Source organism: Neoarius graeffei, chromosome 23 (assembly GCF_027579695.1).
Source record: "Neoarius graeffei isolate fNeoGra1 chromosome 23, fNeoGra1.pri, whole genome shotgun sequence".
Lineage (NCBI taxonomy): Eukaryota > Metazoa > Chordata > Actinopteri > Siluriformes > Ariidae > Neoarius > Neoarius graeffei.
In genome coordinates, this window is record NC_083591.1 from 43,239,181 (window position 1) to 43,264,866 (window position 25,686).

The 25,686-nt window shown below is 41.5% G+C and overlaps 1 protein-coding gene across 4 annotated transcripts in view; it reads right to left on the minus strand.

Moving 5' to 3' along the window:
* LOC132871743 (CUGBP Elav-like family member 5) overlaps window positions 1-25,686 on the minus strand; it is a 472,273-nt gene that overhangs the window by 422,174 nt on the left and 24,413 nt on the right. For all 4 annotated transcript variants that reach the window (XM_060906214.1, XM_060906212.1, XM_060906211.1 and 1 more), the window contains exon 2: window positions 15,321-15,403. In XM_060906214.1, coding sequence (XP_060762197.1) covers window positions 15,321-15,403 — 83 coding nt within the window. The remainder of the gene's footprint in view (window positions 1-15,320; window positions 15,404-25,686) is intronic.

Here is a 25,686-nt window from a genome sequence, read left to right on the forward strand (position 1 = left end):
CTGAAGTGTGGAACAGGTGCTATTGAAGGGGGAAAAAACTATATTCTTTTATTTAGGTATTTCTCTTTCTTTTAAAGGTCCCATGGCATGGTGGTTTGTTGATGCTTTAAACGGGCTCGTGGAGGTTTCCGGATGTTATATCCGCAGCCTTTCTCGAAAGAACCCTCGGCACGTAGATATAGCCTCCTGGGAGAAAGCCCCATTTCAGCGCTTTTCCCAGTGCGTCGTTTTGCTAATGAGAAGCAGGAGGCGGGGAAGGGTAGAAGGTGGGGGCGGGTCTTATCATTAATATTCATGACGTAAACGTGTTACCTCTGATTGGCTAACAGCACTGTGATGCTACCTCCAGTGGGTCAGAACAAGCGGATGTGGGTGTCTTACTATGGCGAGAGAGAAGGAACAAACCGCGAAGGGAAAAATACCGCGCACTGACGTCATTAAGGTGCGACGCAAGGAAAAAAAATAAATTCAACAAATGTTTGGGTTTTTACTGAACAAACAAACAAATAAAATGAACGAGTGACTTAAAAAAAAGAATGTGGGTGTCTTTGTAAAAACTGTTTTGATTGGCTATTATAACAGAGCATGCTGCATGCTTTTTGGTTTTGTAGCGCAGAGTACCTGGCTAACTGCAGGGAGCGGTTAGCTGCACAGCTAATGTAGCCATTGCAAGGCTAACGTGGCACCGATTTTAAAACACGGCAAAACGACTTAACAGTTATACACTTACTTGTTCGCTGTTTGTAGCTGATGCGGCAGGGATGCTTGGTACGGACCCAGGCAACAGTGACAGTTGATGTGCAAAACCTGCCCTGTACTGTCCCAAGTTGTGGAAACATTCCTCAGGAAAATGCTTCCGACAAACATACACCGTCTTAGGTAGACTCGACAGCATATTGTTGGAGTAAATAAAATTAAGCCACTGCGTCTTCAGGGGCTCTCCTGTCGGCAGTAAAAACAGACTCTTTTCTGTTTTGTCACATCCATGTACAGCGCAATTTCCATGTTGTGTCCTCTATGGTCTCCTCACTACAACTGGGCGGGCAATTCATACAGTGGGTGGGAATCCAGAGGGGGGGCGTGGGGATCATCTCCCTTGCTGACGTAGTAAAGGGAAGAGTTTATCAACGCGCCATTTTGACGCGCCATTCTCAAATGTTGGGCATAGTTTGGTTTACACATTATGAAATTTCTAGCCACTGGGGTGACTTAAGAAGGTCAGAGGAACTCATTTTAACGTTAAAAAACCTCAGAAAGTGAAAATTTCATGCCATGGGACCTTTAAATACTTGATAACAAAGTGATGTATTTGACTTGATGCACACCATAATTTTGTTTTTCTCTGCTCATGGTATATGAGCTGATATTTCCAAAGAAAAAGGCCGCACCTTGCATATAATGTCCTTTTATTATATGCAAGGTGCGGCCTTTTTCTTTGGAAATTGAGTTGCACATTTGGGTCAGCACCCTTACATTAGAAATTATTTAAGAGTGAAGCCTGCTCCAAGTAGAAAAAATATGAGCTGATAGCCAATCAGAGTGAGCGATCAGTAGCCAATCAGAGTGAGCGATTGCTCATATCCAGTGAATGTGTATGTGTGTATATACACATTCAGTGGCCTTTTTTTACATAATACAGTATGTCCCTGTTGTCAAAATTTATTCTTTTTTTTACTGAAACACCAATGCATACTATGTAAAACACATTTCATCTTAATTATATATATATATATATATATATATATATATATATATATATATATATATATATATAAATGTATTGATATAATGGTTTTTTTTGGTTTACTTGAGAGTCCCAATACTTTTGCACAATACTGTATATGCTTATGTAGCGAGTTTCAGACTTTGAGGCGTGACCCAAAGCTTAAAGATGGAATTCTATATGAGAAGTAATTTTGATGATAATATCGTTTCAGGATCATGAACCTATAAGGTTCTTTCATGAGACTGTGAACAAATGAACTCAAATGATATCTTCTCAGGAGAGTGTGTGATCATTTAGAAATGCAGTTTGCACAATGCTAATCTGGTGGCTCTAAGCTTTCCCTACTTGTTACCGACATCAGCATGGCAGCACCAGTGTAAATCAAATGAAGGAACGTCAGACCAGAGGTGGGGAGAGTTAGCAAATCTGTATTTAAGTAAAAGTATTGTTATTTTATAATGACTTGAGTATGAGTCAAAAAAGGATCTCATATAATCAGAGGTGGACAGTAACAAAGTACATTTACTTGAGTAGTATTTCTGTTGGAAACTTATGACTTTAACTTCACGACATTTGAAAGACAAACATTGTATTTTTCACGCCACTACACTTCTATCAAGGTCCTCGTTACTTGTTTTGGTTTTTTTTCTGTTTCGGTCAGACACCACCCGTACTGATGATCATATCATCAGCTTTTCTTTGGCTAATCAGACACAAGGTACACCACCACTCTTGCCAGAGCAGTTGGGAGTTAAGTGCCTTCCTCAAGGGCACTTCAGCCAGTCCTGTTGGTCCAGGGAATCGAACCAGCAACCTTTTAGTCCCAAAGCTGCTTCTCTAACCATTAGGCCTATGGCTTCCTTTACTCATTACTTGTTACTATGAAGCAGCTTTGAAAGTGGATGTTTTTTCTTTTCTTTTCTAAAACGTGATTGGCTTTTTTCATAGGTGACACCGAGACTGCCTATCAGTAATCACTAGGGTCACGTCACATCCATAGACTGTATAAAATCAAGTTTAGTGATTTCTCAGCAGCGTTATTTAACACGATCAGTTGACGGCAGAATGGAAGGAGGCGGTTCTTCTGCGGAATGCACACACACCCATGGCCTCGAACCTATGTTTCAGTTTTCTGAAAGAATGAAAGATTTTTTTTTTCATTTTAAATGTTTGCTTTGTTTGCGGAAAACGAACCACATCACGGCCTACAAAAACTCGCCGTCCAACCTGCGGAAGCATCTTAAGGTATATAAATGTTTTTTTCTAAGAGAAAACTTGCAACAAAGTTGTCTGTGCTTTTAGAGCTAGCGATAACATTGCAAACATAGCTATGCAGTCTGGTTAGTCAAATGACTTTCTATGGATTTGCCCACCAAGTTGCCATCGCCTTGTCCACGGCTAATGTTTACACATAGCAAGTTAACTTGGACACTGTTAGTTAGCATAATGGAGTTACTCTAACATGAATAATCTTGCCAAATAAACAGAATGTAGAAATCTTTCTTTTCTAGTAGTGTTAGCTACCCAATATGATTTTGAGTTTGAAAAGCGTTTGCTAGCATGTCAGGTGGAGCGTCACTGACTAGCTAGCTTAACATTAAACCACCATGATGGCACAGCATGCCTTCATTTTCTGAATTCGCATTTCTGTCTTTGGTAACGGCATTAGGTTTTGTAAGCGTTGTGGCAATAATACAACGATGCATTGACAGAAAATGTACTTTTAATGCTTAAGTATTTTTAAAAGCAAGTACTTTAACTTAAATAAAAATTTGGACAACTTTCACTTGTATCGGAGTAACATTTAACCAGTGGGATCTGTACTTTGACTTAAGTAATGAACTTGCCAAATAAACAGAATGTAGAAATCTTTCTTTTCTAGTAGCGTTAGCTACCCAATATGATTTTGAGTTTGAAAAGCGTTTGCTAGCATGTCAGGTGGAGCGTCACTGACTAGCTAGCTTAACATTAAACCACCATGATGGCACAGCATGCCTTCATTTTCTGAATTTGCATTTCTGTTAACTCTCTCTGCCTCTTCTCCTCTCTCGGAAAAAGGTAAAAACTTCTTCCTGAACCGGTCCCGTTGTTACAGTTCACTGCACAACAATAAGGCATGTTTTTTCTTTGGAAATTCCCGAACGCACGTCTGCACTCAAGCCGAACGGCAATGCAAATAAACGGAAGTGGACTCAACTCAAGCGGTTTGTTTGTCTTGAATGACGTCACGCGCCGAGTGGTCACGAAAATCGCCAAGCAGAAATTTGCCGCGATCCGTACTAACTTATTCTAACTTATTTTAATTATTACTTAACAATACTTCTTGGGACCAGAAGAAAATTACAAATGTTTTTTTTTAACATATAAAGTTTCAAATGTGGATAAATTTAAAACCTTTGCCTATGACCTTTACATTTTCTGTCAGTGCATCGTTGTATTATTGTCACAACGCTTACAAAACCTAACGCCTCTGAAGCAACCGAATGGATTTATTGACTAGCTTGTAGAACTTGTAGAGCTGAAGCTCCACCTGACATGCTAGCAAACTCTTTTCAAACTCTAAATCATATTGGGTAGCTAATGTTATGAGAAAAGTAAGCTTTCTACATTTTGTTTATTTGGCAAGATTATGCTAAAACATATTTCTGAAAGGACTTCAGATAAGTTAACGTTATTCATGTTAGCGTAACTCCGTTTTTACATGCTAACTAACAGTGTCCAAGTTAACTAGCTATGTGTAAATGTTAGCCGTGGACAAGGCGATGGCAACTTGGTGGGCAAATCCATAGAAAGTCATTTGATTAACCAGACTGCATAGCTATTGCAACGTTATCGCTAGCTCTAAAAGCACAGACAACTTCGTTACAAGCTTTCTCTTGGAATAAAACGTTTATATACCTCAATATGCTTCTGCAGGTTGGACGGCAAGTTTTTGTAGGCCGTGATGTGGTTTGTTTTAGGCAAAGAAAGCAAACATTTAAAATGAAATAAATCTTTAATCATTTTAGAAAACTAAAACATGGGTTCATGGTTCATTTGATGTCTGCATGTACCACTTTTCACTGTAGAAATCACAAATATTGCCTGTTTTTGTGAAAATAACAGAGGTTGACAAAGTACCCAAGTTCATTACTTAAGTCAAAGTACAGATCCCACTGGTTAAATGTTACTCCGATACAAGTGAAAATTGTCCAAATTTTTATTTAAGTTAAAGTACTTGCTTTTAAAAATACTTAAGCATTAAAAGTACATTTTCTGTCAATGCATCGTTGTATTATTGCCACAACGCTTACAAAACCTAATGCTGTTACCAAAGACAGAAATGCGAATTCAGAAAATGAACGCATGCTGTGCCATCATGGTGGTTTAACGTTAAGCTAGCTAGTCAGTGACGCGCCACCTGACATGCTAGCAAACGCTTTTCAAACTCAAAATCATATTGGGTAGCTAACGCTACTAGAAAAGAAAGATTTCTACATTCTGTTTATTTGGCAAGATTATTCATGTTAGAGTAACTCCATTATGCTAACTAACAGTGTCCAAGTTAACTTGCTATGTGTAAACATTAGCCGTGGACAAGGCGATGGCAACTTGGTGGGCAAATCCATAGAAAGTCATTTGACTAACCAGACTGCATAGCTATGTTTGCAATGTTATCGCTAGCTCTAAAAGCACAGACAACTTTGTTGCAAGCTTTCTCTTAGAGTGGATTGTGCACGTGAAGCGAGAGGGTTGGCTTTTTCCGAGAGAGGGGAAGAGGCGGAGAGAGTGGATTGCGCACGTGAAGCGAGAGGGTTGGCAGCTGGGTAAATACGCCACTCTGTGCTCCGATCACTTTTTGAAGAATCCCCGTCTGTTGGAGAGTTTAGGTGTCAGTGTCGGACAGAGAAGGCTCAAACCTGACGCTGTTCCGACAAAATTCGAACACAAAATCAAGCAGTCAAAGAAGAAACGGTCCAGCAGCGCTCAAGCAAAAAGGAGAAGATTGGAGGTAAACATTTTTACTTTTGCTTGCAATTGACAAGTCAAGAATCCTGAGGGATCCTGTACAATCACTGTGGAAATGAGACAAAAGGGATATTTCCTCGCTTAGAGTAGGCTATAAATAGTATAATGCCGCGGATGGCAGGCTAATGTGGCCTACCGGCACACTGTCAAGTAATCGTTACCTATATCCACTAGGGAGGGCGGTTTAATTATTCTTCAAAAGGGCTCTTATTTAGTATTATGATGAAAGTAGGAATTTATCATAACTACCAGGATAAATCGTTTGGGCGCGAGTCTTGTTGAGGTCCAGGGTCACCGTGATCAGAGTCGGCCGAGTCGCTGTCCGATTCCGAGGCCGCACGGTCAAACCAGTGGGCCACATTCACCGATTGCTTTGCAATGGCCATAGGTCCATACATATATGGCTTCACCTCTCGATATTCAATTTGGAGAGTTGCTACTTCAAAATCGCTATCGCTTTCAGACATTTTACACAACCTCTCACGACCAAAGTCTGTACACGTGTGCTCGGTTCACAAGTAAACACAGAACTGCTCCCAGTCTGTTTGGCTTAAATGATGTCACGACGACTGTCCCCTGGCAATATAAGTGTGCATAAGTGAGATGTAAACAAACCTTCGGAACTTGCGCAAACCAGTATATTTTAACCGTTTTATTCAATTTTAGGGTGCAAATTAGACACCAGGAAGATTGAATTCACTTTTTGGGTCGTTCTTCTAGAAAATAAAGTTGATATTCTACGTTCCACCTCCGACCCTTGCCTATGACCTTTAATACTTAAGTATTTTTAAAAGCAAGTACTTCAGTACTTTAACTTAAGTAAAAATTTGACTGGACAACTTTCATTTGTCGGCACGGTGGTGTAGTGGTTAGCGCTGTCACCTCACAGCAAGAAGGTCCGGGTTCGAGCCCCGTGGCCGGCGAGGGCCTTTCTGTGTGGAGTTTGCATGTTCTCCCCGTGTCCGCGTGGGTTTCCTCCGGGTGCTCCGGTTTCCCCGACAGTCCAAAGACATGCAGGTTAGGTTAACTGGTGACTCTAAATTGACCGTAGGTGTGAATGTGAGTGTGAATGGTTGTCTGTGTCTATGTGTCAGCCCTGTGATGACCTGGCGACTTGTCCAGGGTGTACCCCGCCTTTCGCCCGTAGTCAGCTGGGATAGGCTCCAGCTTGCCTGCAACCCTGTAGAACAGGATAAAGCGGCTACAGATAATGAGATGAGATGAGATGAGATAATGAGATGAGAATGAGAACTTTCATTTGTATCGGAGTAACATTTGACCAGTGGGATCTGGACTTTGACTTAAGTAATGAACTTGGGTACTTTGTCCGCCTCTGCATATAATGACTATTCAAGTAGTGAATAGTAGTATTCAAAACCGTGTCATAAATCTATAAATGTCACTCATGAGGAAATCGATGAATTGTTTTGATAAATTTCGGTACTTTTTGTTTGTGAATGTGTTGATATAATAAAAAGAAAATCACATGTTGGCTTGAAGATATGAAGTTTATCTTCTGATGTTGAAAAACTCGCATTTTTCATACAAAATGCATTGTGGATCTCATCTCATCTCATTATCTGTAGCCGCTTTATCCTGTTCTACAGGGTCGCAGGCAAGCTGGAGCCTATCCCAGCTGACTACGGGCGAAAGGCGGGGTACACCCTGGACAAGTCGCCAGGTCATCACAGGGCTGACACATAGACACAGACAACCATTCACACTCACATTCACACCTACGCTCAATTTAGAGTCACCAGTTAACCTAACCTGCATGTCTTTGGACTGTGGGGGAAACCGGAGCACCCGGAGGAAACCCACGCGGACACGGGGAGAACATGCAAACTCCGCACAGAAAGGCCCTCGCCGGCCACGGGGCTCGAACCCGGACCTTCTTGCTGTGAGGCGACAGCGCTAACCACTACACCACCGTGCCACCCGCATTGTGGATCTGAGTGACATATTTCCCGGTATTTCACTCCGATGACGTCACTCCCAGTGTTTTCCCACTTTAGACGCGTGTTGTCAAAATGGCGAACTGGTTTAAAATTAAAATTCTTTTGATTAACTTGCATTTTTTTTCCTGTGGTTGTGTCCACATAATATAAAGAATATTACACCGTGTCGCGAAGATATGAAGTTTATCTTCTCATGTTGCAAATATTTTCACATGCTCACTTTGCTCACTCGTAAATATGTTCACCACTCGAAGATAAACTTCATATCTTCACGCCACCGTGTAATATCCTCTATATATTACATCTATAATGCATTACAGGCAAATGTTTCAGAATATCAGTTATGCCCAAAATAAAAATTTAAAGTGCATGTCTAATAAACAACGTAAAATCTGTTCATAATCTGCGAATAAACAAAATATAAAATCTGCTCAATTACTATTGCTAATATACCCTGACGCTACTAATTAAAAAAACATTTTTTTTCCCCATATAACATAAATTAAGGCAGTTTTGCCACGGGTTAGTTTCATACATCTTCCAGGGAAAAAAGGAGAGAGATGAGAGCCATGGGAGAAAGAGAGCTGAGCAGGATTGAGGTGTTTGTGTGCGTGGGTGTGCTGAATAAACTAAAAGCAAAAGTGGATGAAAATAAAGCACACCTTTAGAGTTGTCTCAAGCCTGTCTCCCTTCTCTTCATTTTCCCCTCGAAACCCACAAGTGTTACACATCTTTTTCATTTTTTTCTGAAAGTTAGACTGCCTTTCAGATTTTTCAAGTTTGGTTATAAAAGAATTTTCCTCGACACCCAATTATTTTTGTTTAGTGGACCGAAAGCTACTGAATTCGAATCACAGACTTCCAATTTTATTAGTTTTTTTAAAAATAGAACAATTAAAGGAGAACTGAAGGCAATTTTTTTTATGATCAAAGTTCTATTTATCTCATTTTATTAAATATCGGAATGCATTTTTGATAGCTATGTCGTCACTGCTATAGCAAGTTATGAGTGTTTGAAATATGCTCTGTAATATATCAGTCCATATGTCAAAGCAATGGCCGTAAACGAGATTCGTTAAGACCTGTGCGAGACATCGTAGGACGGAAGTAAAACGTACAGCGGAAATCAAAGTGACCAACATCTGCCAACGTTGTCAAAAGACGCGCGCGCCCTCTTTCGAATGCTGACGTAATCAAGCCGGAAGTTGTGTTTGTTTTGATAGCGATCAGGAAAGTTTGAAAAAAGTCGTCAGTAATCGTCATTTAAACTCGTTTTTGTGCAATATTTAGTTTGGAAAACAGTTTTCAAAATGGCGGCACTGACACCTGGCTGACTCTTCACATTTCGAAATCTCGCACAAGTCTCGTGAAGATCGCGCGGATAAGCAACGCCTACCGCAGACCAAATGAATTATATTCAACATGGCTAAAAACCGAATAGGCCGATAAGTCTCATCTCATCTCATCTCATCTCATTATCTCTAGCCGCTTTATCCTTCTACAGGGTCGCAGGCAAGCTGGAGCCTATCCCAGCTGACTACGGGCGAAAGGCGGGGTACACCCTGGACAAGTCACCAGGTCATCACAGGGCTGACACATAGACACAGACAACCATTCACACTCACATTCACACCTACGCTCAATTTAGAGTCACCAGTTAACCTAACCTGCATGTCTTTGGACTGTGGGGGAAACCGGAGCACCCGGAGGAAACCCACGCGGACACGGGGAGAACATGCAAACTCCCCACAGAAAGGCCCTCGCCGGCCACGGGGCTCGAACCCAGACCTTCTTGCTGTGAGGCGACAGCGCTAACCACTACACCACCGTGCCGCCCAGGCCGATAAGTATAATATTTAATTACAATTAGTTACCAATACGAGTCACGATATAAGGTTACTAAAACCGAAAACGTAATTGAATAACATGTTAATTAAGAAATAAAGCAAGTTTAAAAATGACTTCAGTTCTCTTTTAATGAATTTAGGGTCACGTGGCCCTAAATTCTCCGCTATTTTTTCCTGCTTCACCATGACCCAATTCAAGATACTACGTCATGCATGACGTGGTGGGCTTTCCCCGTTCACACAAGGCATTGTGGGATACAAATTTGAAACAGGAGAGAAAAATGGAGGATGTGAGTGTGCGAATGAAACGTGAAAGACCGACTACTGTAACGGAAAGTGAGAAGAAAAAACGTTATGTTATATATGAAGGAAAGGAAACGCAGGACCAAACTAATAAATATCGGCAGTCAGCAAGCACCTCGGTGTGATCAGCTGTTCGTTTAGCGACAGAATGATGGAACTGTCAGTGCACGGTCAAGGTACACCTGCGCATGCGCACACGGACTTCCTCTGTCTGCTTGACTGCGCAAAGCGAGCGATTTCATGCACATTATTCGCTAGGGAATCCTCTCAAATTAAATAACTTCCCAGCCACAGAATGGCCTGGTTTGGTTTTTTTGGGGTTTTTTTAAAACTAAATTTCATTGAAAGGCCGTCTAGCTTTAAAGCCCCGTCACGCAAAAATTGATATTTTGCTCTTGGGCTCTGCCTACAGTTGCGGAGTGTGATTCACTTTTAAATACGAGTCACGGTTTGAATTCCCCTCATGGACAGTTGTAAACATGCATTTGTTTACAAGCTAAAAGATATTGAACGGAATGGCGGAAACCAAAGAACCATGTCGACTGGCAAGGTCGAGTAATATTACAGGATTTTACACAAATACTGTATAACTGCATAGTTTTATTGAGTGTGACATGAACATTAACGTAAAAAAAACCCAGAAAGTTTTAATTGTGCTGAAATTCCGTGTTGGCATATTCAGGCCATATACATTGTTTGCTAAGCATGTGAATGTACTGTGTGTGTGTGTGTGTGTGTGTGTGTAATCAACGTGATATAGGCACACATGGGCGCCGCCAGGGGGGGAAAGGTTAGAACAATTCTAGGGGCCCAGTACTGCCATGGGGCCCTTTAAGGGGCTGATAGTATGCTTTTAATGATTTTAATAAGACTTTTGAAATAACAACAATGCAATATTCCATCTGGTAAAATGAGCTAATTGAACAAGGTTGTCTATTTCTTGAGTTCTTCAACATATTGTCATTTAACCCTCCCCCTTTTGCAAAATGGTACGGTCCAGTTCTGGTAGAAGCACGATGCGTTAAATCTGTGTGCTGATCAGTGCAACACTACTTGCTGCTGTGTTGCGGTGCAGCAGCCAGCCAGCCAGCAGTGGAGTGCGTACAGTCTATGATCGCTAAATATGAAGAGTGGCTGTCAAAAATGTAAAGAAAGGCAGCTGAAAGCTGAGAGGGACCGGAGAGGCAGGCAACTGGTCACTCAGTTTTTCCCAAAGAAAGGTAGCTATCGCTCACATGTGTGTTCAAAATATCAGCGAATGGTAAATGAACAGTATGAACGTGGTTGGATTAGCCTATCAAGAGAACACTTTTACAGTTTGTACAGTGACATTTTTTCCATTTTAATAACTGAACTGACTTGTGTGATAAACAAGATGAACTATTACGTTATGCTGGTGCTAATAACTAGTGCTAATAACCAGTTTCATAACTAATGGGGTGCCCTAAATATGCACAGATTCAGCCTCAGGGGGACCTCCGCCCTACCAAACCACTGAACCCTCCTTTGGAGAAGGAGGTGAGCAGCAATACAACCCATAAATGCTTTAGGATTGAAGTTTTTAATGAGCGAGCGCCATATACAGTTTGCTAGATTAAAGTGTTGCTAATAACGGACACCAGTCAAGTGTTTGACATGGTTACGTGTGTGGAATGTTCACACGTTCTAAACCATTGGTTTCAAATTGAGGAGCTGGAGAAAGCGCAGCACACATAAAAGAGGGATAGAGGTTACAACATATGAAGAAATACGTACGTAATTGATCAAATTGAAATGTCACTCCGTGTCACTTTGAAATAAATTTATAATAAGATGTTTCCTGTCTTTTATGGGTAACATTTGTAAGGCTACTGAGTATGGAGTTCATTTAAATGCATCAAACTTGTCCCTGGTAGGTTAATACATAAAATGTAATAACAAAGTCACAAACTCAAGGTCCATGGGCTATCAAAAGTCAAATAATGACAATAGTGCAATTGTGACAAGGGTGGGCAAAGTTGGGGGGCCCAAAATTCTAATCTTTCATGGGGCCCAAAATTTTTGGCGGCGCCCCTGTAGGCACATATTGCACATAATATATATTGTGCAGTGTAATTTACTCCAAGCTAGCTGGGATAGGTTTGCAAAGTTGCAAGGTTTACGGTATTTGACACAAGATTGACAAAGACTGATGCTGACTCACGATGGAAGACAAGCCATTCTCCGTATTACAAGTCAGTGGACCATGAAATGATTTTGACGCTGAAATTTTAAAGTAAAATTCCTACCAAATATCGCTTTAACATAAATCTTCTGAAACCAATACCAAAGTCACAACGCTGTTTAATTAAACCTCTTTATTTCAACAGACCTTCATTTATGTTTGTCCATTTGTGTGTTCGCACTCCGTGTATCAAAGGAGTCGATGTCGTAAAAGCTGTGCGTCTGTGTGTGCGTGTGTGAACAAAAAATAATTGAATAAATGTAATAAAAGTAGCGAAAAGTGTGTAATCTAATGTAATGGAGTATGAGTATTTTTTTTTCTTTTTTTTTATTGTAAGGGCCCGGTCCTACAACAAGGATAACTATAACTATACTATACCTATAACTACAGCTATGACTAAACCTCTGCCTGAATTTAGTTCCAGTCTGGAGCAGAAACAACACGACTATAATCACGACTATAATATTGCTTGGTCCTGACACTCAGGAAAATAAATGCATGCAACTTAGGAATAGTCATGGAAGTTTTTTCCAAGTAGTAGCACATTATTCCGGGTCATACTGTACAGCTTGGACTCCAAAACAGCCCATGTACACACTCCGGTGGTTGCTAAAATACAGAACAGTAACAGACTACGGAAATATAATAAAAAAAGATACAAAATACAGGGTGGTTACGGATTTTAATATGGATGCATCACGGATGCTAATAATTTACGGATTGGTCACGGACGTTTCAGTATATTACAGATTGCTTACCGATTTCATATGGATGATGCATCATGGATAAAAAATGACCAAGTCTAAAACAATCAAATGTTTGGACTGCCGAAGTTCATAATTAAAATATCTTACCTGCATTTATATGTTTACTTTATTAATTTACTATTCATATTTCACGAAAAATATCACATATCTGTGAATAAATGATTCGTGCTTTGTATTAGAGCCCTGCACTCCCGCGGGAGTCCCGCGGGACCCGACGCAAAGCAGTGCGGCATGGGACAAATTTTGAAAGCGCATTGTGGGCGGGAGGGGGAGTGCACAATGCGGGAGCGGGCGGGAGCGGTGATAAGCTGCAGTCCCGCTAACTAAAAACGTGTTTAAAATAAAATTTATAAATTATTAATTTTTGTCTATCATATATAATTTGTGCTGGATATTTTATTTGGCATTAATAAAAACATTTTAAGCTGCCTAAATTTGCGGATGTGGTCTAATCTCGCGTACGTTTCCGAATGGGTATCTCTGTAAAGCCTCAGCTGTGCATGCCACCTGGCAACGCGCACCCTTGCTACGTGCGCTAGGTGAAGGATCGGTCAGTGGAGAGCTCAGCTAAGCTCAGCATGTTTAATTCCCCAAGCCAATGACAAGAACTTTCGTGAGAAATAACGCGAACGTCTGCATCATGTGGGATTTGCGGGCGGGAGCGGGAAAAAATATGGCAGGCGCGGGCGGGAGCGGGACTGAAAATCATAATTCTTTGCGGGAGCAGGCAGGACCGGGACTGCACAATGCAGGAGCGGGACTGAAAATTCTGTCCCGCGCAGACCTCTACTTTGTATTATATTTTTTTATTTTCCATGGATCCGTATTCCGTGACTTCATGATGCAACAAGGATATACATCATGCCCGGGGAAAAATAGCATGTGCTCAGACAACGTCACATGTAAATAATAACAATTACCTGATTGGTCAGATGTTTATCAGATCAGGTCCAGGCCTGGAAAAATCGCTCCAGAAGCAAATCCCACTGATACGGATAAACCCACGTCTGGGCTGTAGGGATCGTTATCGGTCTGGTGTGAGCGCCAACCACATAAACTTCAGGGGACTGGTTTATTTATATGTATCGTTGTAGTCATAGTTAAAGTTATCCGTATTGTGGGACCGGGCCTTAAATGTACTCGAGTAAGAGTGAAAACTATTATGCATTAAAACCAGGGCTTTGAACCTGTTCAAGGAACGAAAACGAAAACCGGGAACTTTTTCTATTTCACATGGAACAGAAACGAAACCAGAAACTTTATTATTTTTTATGTTCCGGAACAGAAACGTTTATTAAAAATAATGGTAACCGGTTAATACCGGTTTTTATTTCGTTCCTCAAAGTTTCCGTAGCCTACAAATAAAGTCATTCTTCTCCTGCGCAAGTTTCTATGACCCGCTGGGGTTCACTTCCTGTGTGACGTTCGCTGACTGAATGGAGAGAGCGGGAGGGTGGACTACTATCACGCCTCCACATCTTAAATAAGAGGTAAATATTGCAGTCTATCGTTATTCAAAAACGTCAATTTCAAACACGATATCAATATATTTGTCCACGTTAATGAGAGGCTCGCGAACATTAAATGACGTTAACCTCTGTTAGCCTATCAGTGCATAGGGCCTGACTAGCCTTTGGTAACACACTAAACGAATTAGCTTTCATTTTTGGCACTTTTTCTGTTTGTGTAGATGGGAAGACATACTGAGAATCCAAATCACCAACATTTGAAATAATTGTTTTGAATTATTTCTTGTCTTATTTAATGAAGGTTGTAATAGAATTAGCCTACATTTGGCTTAAGCTGGATGAGACAGAGACATAATTTTATAGCCATTTGTTAAACAGCTGACAGGGAACGTAATTAACCGTTCCGGAAATGAATTTTTTTTGTTCTAACCGGTTCGGGAACGTCTATTTAATGGTGGAACCCAAAACCGGAAACGTTAAAATTCTGTTTCTGTTCGGAACGAACCAATAGGAAAAAAAATTCTGGTTCAAAGCCCTGATTAAAACTACTCCTATAAGTGTGATTTATCAGAAATAGTTACTTAAGTGCATGTAACGGAGTACATAAAGTGTTACTAGCCACCTCTGCGTCAGAGACTAAACATGTCTTGGCAGATTAATGACATTTGGGGTAAAGGGAACGCTGTGTATGTTTTATTTTTGGCTGGACGGTTGAAATTTCCCTCAATAACACAATGTCAGGCTACACTGGAATATCCCAGCTCACCTGAAGGCGGACATAAATAACTGAACGCTGAGGCGTTTTGCAGCGAAGCACAGCCGCTATCAGTATGACGTTATAGTGAGTGTTGTTTTCTGGATGTAATATAAACGCAGAGCGTCATACCCGGATGTGTACATTATCTATGGATCCTGGCGTGGAGAGTTAATATAAAGAAGATTACAAATCAGGATTAATTGAGGCCTGGAACAAGACTGTCTGAGTGAGTCAGAGGAGAAAGCAAGAGAAAGAGAGATTGAGGAAGGGAGAGATACGTACCCCTGGCAGAGTTTTCTGTTCGTGCAGTGCATTCTGGGCTTTGATGGCTGACTCACGAGCGCAGTAGGTGAGAAACGCGCAGCCTGGAGAACAGAGAGGAGGATTAAAGTATTACTGCACATGCCCACACACTACTGCCCACACACACACACACACACACACACACACACGGTCTCTTTAGTTTTTTTTTACACACACACACACACACACACACACACACACACACACACACACAGATCTCTGCAGTTCAACTTGTCACACTGTCAAAATGAATTTTCCAGTTTGAATACTATTCAAATATTTTCCAGTATTATATTACATAATACAGTATTTACATATTCAAAGACAAGAATCCACATTCAAATGTTTAAGATCAAACGTACATTTAGTCATCCATTGTAAGTCTATTGAAATGTGGCTCCGAAGATTTTTAAGCTTAAGATTAAAAGATCCAAGGTGTTTTACTGGTTTAAACATGGCACGACCTGTTGAGTTTTCATAGCGTTAATAATCAAAAATAAAACATAATCTTACTCCTTCATTTGTACGTATTACCTCAATAATTCTGTTTTAGTTCAACAGTTCTGTTCTACCTCAATTTTACTGCGTGTATTTGTGTCTGTATTACTTTTTTTTTATTGAAGTACTTTTATAAATACTTTAGTAAATGTAACGGAGCATCTCCTGGCTTGTTCCAAACGACATCTCGCTGTATTGTACAGTGACGATAAAGGCATCTTGTATCTTGAGGTAAATATCTGCAATAAAAATAACGATAGTGGGTAAAGGAAAAAAAAAAACAATCTGAAACCTTATTTTTATTGCCTGCTGTGATTTTTCTTTGTATCCCCATTCTGTCTGTAGAAGTATAAAATTATAGGCTCCTTAATATTCAAGTGCGCTGGAGTACGGGATATTTTAAGGAACTAAAATTCAAATGCATGTTTTCAGGGAATATCAAAGGCATACTATAATGTCACGCATATTCATTTGGCAGAATATGAATAATTATTACACATACAGTACACTTTTTTGATGGAATAAAAACATGTATTCTATTCCCTACTAGTGTGTTTCATTCATTTGGTTTGATAGCATTGTCGGTAACAGCGCAGAAAATCTAGGTTCGGAGCGGCATTCGAATATGGCCGCTCTGGACTACAATTCCCAAACGCCACAGTCCCCCGCCTGTCTGAAATTCTAGAGGCACATCTGTTCCATATTAGATACTAATTAAGACACTAATTAAACCCAGCAAACACTCACCTCCGTGCGAAGTATTGTTCTGTGTTTCTAACCTGATCATACCAAGCCTTATCTTGACTCTGCCTGACTCTTAGTGCTTTGACTCTCACTTTTTAATTACTTACTTGACTGCTCGCCAGCCCTTTGATATCCTGTTTGCTGATCAATCAACCCACACCTATCCCACACCTAACACACATTTAATGCTTGGAGATTTGGATCTGGACGCCTGTTTGCAACACATCTGCTCTCCCCTGCGCCTGCATCCATAAATGATCCATAAGGAACGGAATAGCAATAGTAGGTTTGATGTTTGACCAGCTCTCATCACAGTGTTGCATGACTAACTGGAGAATATTGGAGAAGTGTGTGTGTGTGTGTGGTGAGTCACCAGTACGGCTTAATGCAAAGTCAATACAAACACCTGCATATCTGTCTGTCAGACCCAGTATGTAGTGTCCGAGATAGAGATAAATGCAGCCATTTGCATGTGTATTCAGATTTAAAGCCAAAGTGAGCATGTCGCAAACCAAAAGGGTCTTTCTTTTTTCTTGCTTGCTTTCTTTTTGAAGTACACCCCCAATTCAGAAAAAAAGTTGGAACAGTATGCAAAAATGCAAATAAAAAAGAAAGCAGTGATTTCTAAATTTACTTTGATTTGTATTCCATTGCAAACAGAATTAACCCAAGATATTTCATGGTTTTTCTGGTTGACTTCATTTTATTTTTGATATACATCCATCCCGTGTTTCAGGCCTGCAACACATTCCAAAAAAAAGCTGGGATAGGGGCAACTTAGGGGTAGTAATGAGGTAAAATGATTAAATGATAATGTGATTTGAAATAGGTGATGTCAACAGGTGATTGTAATCATGATTTGGTACAAAATCAGTATCCAGGAAAGTCTTTGAGAGCAAAGATGGGCCGAGGATCTCCAGTTTGTCAACAAACGCTTAAGAAAATGATTGAAATGTTTAAAAACAATGTTCCTCAGAGAAAGATATGAAGGGGTTTGGATATTTCACTCTCTACGTTGCATAATGTCATTAAACGATTCAAGGAATCTGGAGGAATTTTGGTGTATAAAGGGCAAAGGGGGCGGCACAGTGGTGTAGTGGTTAGCGCTGTCGCCTCACAGCAAGAAGGTCCTGGGTTCGAGCCCCGGGGCCGGCGAGGGCCTTTCTGTGTGGAGTTTGCATGTTCTCCCCGTGTCCGCGTGGGTTTCCTCCGGGTGCTCCGGTTTCCCCCACAGTCCAAAGACATGCAGGTTAGGTTAACTGGTGACTCTAAATTGACCGTAGGTGTGAGTGTGAATGGTTGTGTGTGTCTATGTGTCGGCCCTGTGATGACCTGGCGACTTGTCCAGGGTGTACCCCGCCTTTCGCCCGTAGTCAGCTGGGATAGGCTCCAGCTTGCCTGCGACCCTGTAGAAGGATAAAGTGGCTAGAGATAATGAGATGAGATGAGATGAGATGAGAAAGGGCAAAGGGCTCAAGCCTAAGCTGAACACCGTGCGATCTCCGATCCCTCAGACAGCACTGCATCAAGAACCGTCATTCATCTACAGCTGATATAACCACATGGGCTCGGGATTACTTTGGCAAACCTTTGTCAAGCTCTACAATATGGAGTTGCATCCATAAATACCAGTTATAACTTTACTGTGCAAAAAGGAAGCCTTATGTTAACTCTGTACAGAAGCACTGTCAACTTCTCTGGGCTCGGAGGCATCTGGGATGGACCATCACACAGTGGAAACCTGTATTGTGGTCAGATGAATCAGTATTCCAGGTCTTTTTTTGTAAGGGTATGCTGACACTTGCACGATTCCGTGGCACGCATTGGCACAACTCGAGTCATGCCAGTGCGCAAACTAGTCGTAAACTGGCGTGAAGTGTGCGTAAACCCGTCGTGACTGCGTGCCATGTCGGGACGAAAATTTTTAAATGTTCAAAATTTTGGTCACGACAAAATTTCGCGACCGGGTCGTGAACTATGCGCAAACTGTTCGTGATCCCGTCGTGAACTCGTCGGGACGATGCGGGAGGATGCGTGCCAGTGCGTGGAAGTGCACGCCATGCCATGACTGTCACGAACTGCCACGAATAGTTCACGAACAGCTCACGTCGAGTTCACGAGTAGTTCACGACATGTTCACGAATTGGTGCACGTTGCAGCGTGGCCGTGCCTTCCCACTGACACGGTCACGCATTGATGGCACGAGCAGTTCACGACTAGTTTACGCACTTTACGAACAGTTTGGGCATGGCACGAGCAGTTCACGACGAGTTCACAAGCAGTTCACGACTACTGCGCGACAGTGGCGCTCACGTCGGTGCGGGGGTATATATAGGGCTTCCCGGACACTTCTCACCATTCGCAATTTTTTTTCTTGCTTTTTTCTTTAATGTCTTTTATTTTCTATTCCTTCATGACTTTTTTTTTGGGGGGGGAGTTTCGTTTCTTTTATTTAAAAAATGGAACAACTGTGGATGCAGCTCATGAAGCTACTACCATTCTTTCTTGCCAAGGGACAGCACCAGCAGGGGACATGTAGTAATGTGACAGGTAGTCTCGCTGATCCTTTGCATCCTTCTGGGTATGATGGCCGGTTAGAGGCAGCAGCCCCTGCAGGTGTCGGTCAGTCCTCCATCCACCAGGGATCAGATCATGTGTGTCCGGATCTTCGCGGTCCACTTCTGAAATTGCGTGTGGGTATCTGATGAGGATGAGGTTGTGCATGACACAGGCGTGCCCAAGTCGGCACGACACCGTCCGAATTGCGCAAACTCGTCGTGCCAATGCGGGAAGTGCGTAAACTATGCGCAAACTATGCGTGAACTCGTCGTGCCAGTTCGTGAATGTGGACGGGCACGCATTCGTGAACTCGTCGTGAACTATGCGTGAACTAGTCGTGAACAGTGCGGGAGCCTCCCAGTTCGTGCCCCAAAATGGCACGACTTGCCACGACAAAATCGTGGCCAAAAGTCGTGCAAGTGTCAGCCTAGGGTAAGAAACGGACACTGTGTGCTGTGGACCAAAGACAAAAAGGACCATCCAGACTGTTACCGGAACAAGTCCAGTAGCCAGGGTCTGTCATGGTATGAGGTTGTGTCAGCGCCCTTGGCAAAGGTAACTTGCACTTCTCTGATGGCAGCATTAATGCAGAAAAGTACATTGAGATTTTGGAGCAACATATTCTGCCTTCAAGACGACATCATTTCCAGGGAGATTTCAACAAGACAATACAAAACCACAGTCTGCACACATTACAAAGGCATGGCTGTGGAAGAAGAGGGTGTGTCCCCAACAGAAAACGTGTGGTGAATTTCGAAAAAAAAAATATGACAATGGTCAACCTGTACTGTTGCACACCTTAAAACATGTTTGCAGGAAGAACGGGACAGAGTAACACCTGAACGCTTCATCTCTTGGTGTCTTCAGTCCCTAAACATCTTTTAAGCGTTGTGAAAAGGAATGGCAACATTATAAAGTGGTAAATGCTTCATCGTCCCAATTTTTTAATGTGTTGCAAGAATCAAAATTGAAATGTATTTCTTTTGAAAAAAAAATTTATGAGGTAAAACATCCCCCCCCCCCCCCCCCCCCCCAAATCTGTCCCTCTGAGTTACATGTTGGTCCTGGGATCGAGATGCTGGCCTCTTCTGCTCCTCGGACCTGCCTGGTCCATCCTGGTGCCCTGTGTCTGGTTGGAGTCTCATTGCATCGCTCCTGTGGAGGGCGGCCCCATGTGGACAGTTGGGGGGTCGCGCCTGGAGGACGCTCTGGACTCTTGCAGTGGTGCTTTTATGGCTGGGGACTGCAGTTGACTTGCTGACTTTAGGACTGCAGTTGACTTGCTGACTTTGGGACTGCGGTTGTTGTGAACGGTTTTGCGCTCGGGTTTCCATCGATGGGGGGTTTATAGCATCAATGAAGCTGACTTTATGTTAGGACTGTTAATGTTATAGTCATGTTGTCTGTTGTTGCCAAAATGAGGATGGGTTCCCTTTGGAGTCTGGTTCCTCTCGAGGTTTCTTCCTCATGTCGTCTGAGGGAGTTTTTCCTTATCACTGTCGCCGCAGGCGTGCTCATTGGGGATAGATTAGGGATAAAATTAGCTCATATTTTAAGTCGTTCAAATTCTGTAAAACTGCTTTGCAACAGTGTTTATTGTTAAAAGCACTATACAAATAAACTTGACTTGACTTATCAAATAATGTGCATTGTTTTGAGTGTAATACAGGTCAAATATTATTTACAAATCATTGTTTTCAGTTTTAATTTCAATTTCAACATACCGTCCCAACATTTTCTGATTTGGGGTTGTAAACATGAACCCTGCCACTCTGCCCCCAGGAACACTCAAACACTGGGAATAAAGACAGATGTAGAAATGGCAGCATGGTGTGTGAATTCTGGATCTGATAATTCCTCAACCACAACTCCATCACTTGAATTCATAACTTATCTCAAATAGAGATGCATTCAGGATTGTTTTATTTTATAATCCCACTTTCATGGTTATTAGTAGGCATATCAGACACTCGCTGGCCGTGCTGTGAAAATTGTGCCTGCAGATGTCATCTAAGTTTCCAAATCTGTCATTGCTCAACTCTTGAATATTTTCTATCGTGAATACTATAATTAAAAAGCTTATAATCTCTGCTTTCCAAAGAAATTTTTTTCATTTAGATCTCTTCAGTACTTTGGGACTAACGCCAGGTTGAATTTGGTACAACAGAGTAAAAACTCTGCTCACGTGACGTCAGGAAACTGCCGGTGCTTTTTGAGTCACGGGAAAGCACTCAGGCTCTCTCTCTTCTGATCAGTTTCTGACTGGATTACTCATGGATATCAATCAGATAACTTTTATAGGGATGTTCTCTTGCTCTCACTGTTTCTGATGAAGTATTCTGCAAAATTTTCCATCTGCTAGTTTTGATATTATGGTTCACGGGAGACTTTGAAGTGAGTTTTCATAGCTTTACCTACTTATTTTATCAAATCAAACTGATTCATGTAAATAAATAACTATTTTAGAATATAACTGGAGTTGTTTTGATGAAAAAATACTGCGATCTTAGTGGTCGGAATGAAATTTTCAAAAACCGGAAGTCAGAAACGTGAGTGTCAATTTCAATTCAATGAATGTGAATTGTTTATTGGATGTGGCTCACACAATTTTTTCGATGTTCGCCTTGAATGCTGCGAATATTAACGGTTATATTCTTTAATATAAACACTAGTAGGCCCTACTTTTGAGAACTACAAAGCCCTACAGCAGGGGTCTTCAATCCTATCCACAAAGGGCCAGTGTGGCTGCAGGCTTTCATTCCAACCAAGCAAGAGCTACATCTGATTTCACTTGTTTAATCATTTCACCCTCGTCTCCAGTCAACAATCAAGTGAGCCTCCAATTTGGCTGTAACGAAAGCCTGCAGCTACACCGGCCCTTTGCGGATAGGATTGAAGACCCCTGCCCTACAGAGTACAAAGAGGGTATTAGAAATAATCTTTTATTCCTTTTTTTATTGAGTGTACCGATTTCACATTTTTACCTAATTAGCATAATTAATACTAATTAAATACTAATGTGCATGATTTGTTTTTACTTTTAATTTTTCAAATTTTGTATTCAGTATCCAACCATCTATGTGCCTGCCAATTTCCATGTAAATATCTTGAAAAATAGAAATGTTATGAAGAAAAAACATTTGATCTCATTTGTTAATGAGGCCCATTTTGGACCATGTGATCCTCATACAGAATATTATGGCAGTTTTCGAAAAATTGCATTGTTTTTTTCAATCTCTGATTTGTAATATCTCAAGAACGGATTTATATTTTAATTCTGTAAAAAGTATGTTGTTCTGCATTCAATTCTGAATTAAATGAGAGCAGTTTCAAGCAATTTGGACTGAATTTGAATTTTCACCCGATATGCCTATTATTAGTTTTCATTGTACCTGAAGTTTATTAGGTTCTATTTCCCATCATATAAACAGGCTAGTAGCTGATTTTTTTTCAGTAACCTAATATAAACCACCACAACCCTGACCAGGCAGTTACTAAGGATGAATGCATCGAGCATCGCTGCATATTCATGATAATGAACATGAACTTTGTTCAGGCTTCACATCTGACCACCTGAAATACTAAAAACCTAATGCTTGGACAACTGTTTATGTTTACGTATATGTACATCTCTCATTTCAGATGCCCTGTGAACCTTTATGGCAAGCTTTTGAGAAAAAAAAAATGAATAGCATACCTTTTATTCATATCTGTATTTTTATCCGCTCCTAATAATGTTTCCATATTTGCTTTACATTTCCTCAGTTTAAGCCAAGGCTGAAGCTCACTTGTTCCTTTATCCCAAATCTCTGTCTTTTCATGTCTGGTGGATAAAAACAGACTGGTAGATATAGCCGTTAAAATTAAACTCCCTCATGGGGATCACAAGGGCCCTCTCTGATCCTGTGTCACAACTTCACTAAGGTCACACTGGCTGTGGATGTGATATGGGTCGAGGAAAGGGCATGAAAAAGGGCCTCCTGGGTGGATGGATAAATTGATCAGAGCCATCCGTCAATCAGACCTGCGTTTTATGACTGTCTCCTCTGGAGATTTGGACCCGAGAGAGTGTGCATGGATCAAGACTTTAATGACCTCTTTTCAACACCTCTGCTCCCACCCGCCCCAACCTCCTGCTTCCCCTATGGAACGTCCGCCAATGATTTCCAATGGAAATCAATTGAATCAGTCAGTCATGATATTTGTATCCCTCTTCCTTTCAGTCTGCCATGGAGTGTGTATGAAAGTGGCTGATCTCCTGATACATTAAACACATGCATGTGAAAATTAGTTTAGAATGAATGTAGGTTTGTGTGTATCAAAAATTAGTAACGCCCTCAAGAAATGTGCAAGCTGATATACTAACAGACGATGCACAGGACTCCAAACAGAAAAAAAAAAAAAATCATGCATTGTCCATTTTTGAGTGTTTATCTCGTTGGAAAATTAAAGGAGAAAATACAGGTCAGTGACAATGCAAATGGATTAATTTAACACCCGCAGAGTGATTTACTAAGCCTGAAAGTCACTTTAGAAACAACTGCGTGCACAAATTACATTTATATGCCTAATTGACCAGTTTAATAATTTATATCAACATAAATCAAATTGTCTTTTTTTAATAAAACATGAAAATATACTGTTAAAACGATATAAAGTGTGTATCACCATCAGCTGTACAGTTTGCACAATGTCACTGGTTTAAATCATGTGGTTAAGGCATAAATCATGTGGTTAAGGCATATAAAGGTCTAATGGCTCCAGGAAAAAATGCAGGATATTTGTGCCTTATATTTGAATACTTTGATTACATATATAAAATAAATCTGTGAAGAGGGTGAGAGGAAATTGTTCTATAAAAAAGCTTTTGAACCCCTGCCTTGGACCACAGATACCCCTTTTCCACCAAGGCAGTTCCAGGGCTGGTTCAGAGCCAGTGCCCAAACTCAAACCAGTTCTTTAAATTTCAACAGCCAGATTTGCAGACAACACTTTATAGGTTTAGGTATATTTCCAAAACTATTAGAATTATGTGCCTACATGTGTAGCCAACTGCAAGTTGGCCTAGTGGTCAGCATGTCCGCCTCTTGATCGGGAGATCTTGAGTTCGACTTGTGGTTGGGTCATACCAAAGACCATTATAACAATGGTACCTATTGCCATCTGGCAAGGCATGCTGCAATACAGATATGAATGGGGAGTCAAACTCTCAGAGGACTAGCCCCCCCACTGTATCCCTAGCTGTATAGGCGAGAGGCTGAGGGCTATGGAAACGGAGATTGGTGCTGCCCAATCCGCCTTAAGGGCCTGGTTAGTACTGGGATGGGAGACTGCCTTGGAAGACCAGGGCATGGCATGGGAAGGACTTATGACACGTGTAGCCAGGAAGATTACTAATACCCAGGAATGTGGATTGTGGTATTTCTACATTGGTTATGTTTTGTCACTATTGAACTTTACCACGGGTGGCACGGTGGTGTAGTGGTTAGCGCTGTCGCCTCATAGCAAGAAGGTCCGGGTTCGAGCCCCGTGGCCAGCGAGGGCCTTTCTGTGCGGAGTTTGCATGTTCTCCCCGTGTCTGCGTGGGTTTCCTCCGGGTGCTCCGGTTTCCCCCACAGTCCAAAGACATGCAGGTTAGGTTAACTGGTGACTCTAAATTGACCATATGTGTGAGTGTGAATGGTTGTCTGTGTCTATGTGTCAGCCCTGTGATGACCTGGCGACTTGTCCAGGGTGTACCCCACCTTTCGCCCGTAGTCAGCTGGGATAGGCTCCAGCTTGCCTGAGACCCTGTAGAACAGGATAAAGCGGCTAGAGATAATGAGATGAGATGAACTTTACTGCCATGTATTGGATTTTAAGATATGTGGCATTGTTGAGTGCAGACTTCCATGAAGGCCAAATACCGTATCTCGCAATGTTAGCGAAAGGGAAAATAATTTCGTTAATCTGCCCCGTGACTCAGATCCACTGCAAAATTTAATGGGTTCTTCTTTGGCCCATGCAGCACCCTTCCACCAAGTTTCGTGGAAATCGAGTTGGTAGATGTTGAGCAATTCTGCTTACAATCAGACAGATAAACAAACCATAGCAAAACATAACTTCCTTGCCGGAGGCAATAAGTTACATGTGGTATTCACATACTGCATAGCATACAAAGGGGGAAGCCATTTCCTAAAGGTTAGAGAAGCAGCTTTGGGACCAAAAGGTTGCCGGTTTGATTCCCTGAAACAGCAGGAATGGCTGAAGTGCCCTTTAGCAAGGCTCCTAACCCCCAATTGCTCCCTGGGCTGTTCTAGGTATGTTGTACATTGATCTGGATAAAAGCGTCTGATAAATGCCTGTAATGTAATGTAATGCACAGAGAGTTAAGGGCGGCATGGTGGTGTAGTGGTTGGCCCTGTTGTCTCACAGCAAGAAGGTTCTGGGTTCAAGTCCAGCAGCCAACTGTGGCCTTTCTGTGTGGAATTTACATGCGCTCCTCGTGCCTGTGTGGGTTTCCTCTGGGTGCTCCGGTTTCGTCCAACAGTCCAACGATATGCAG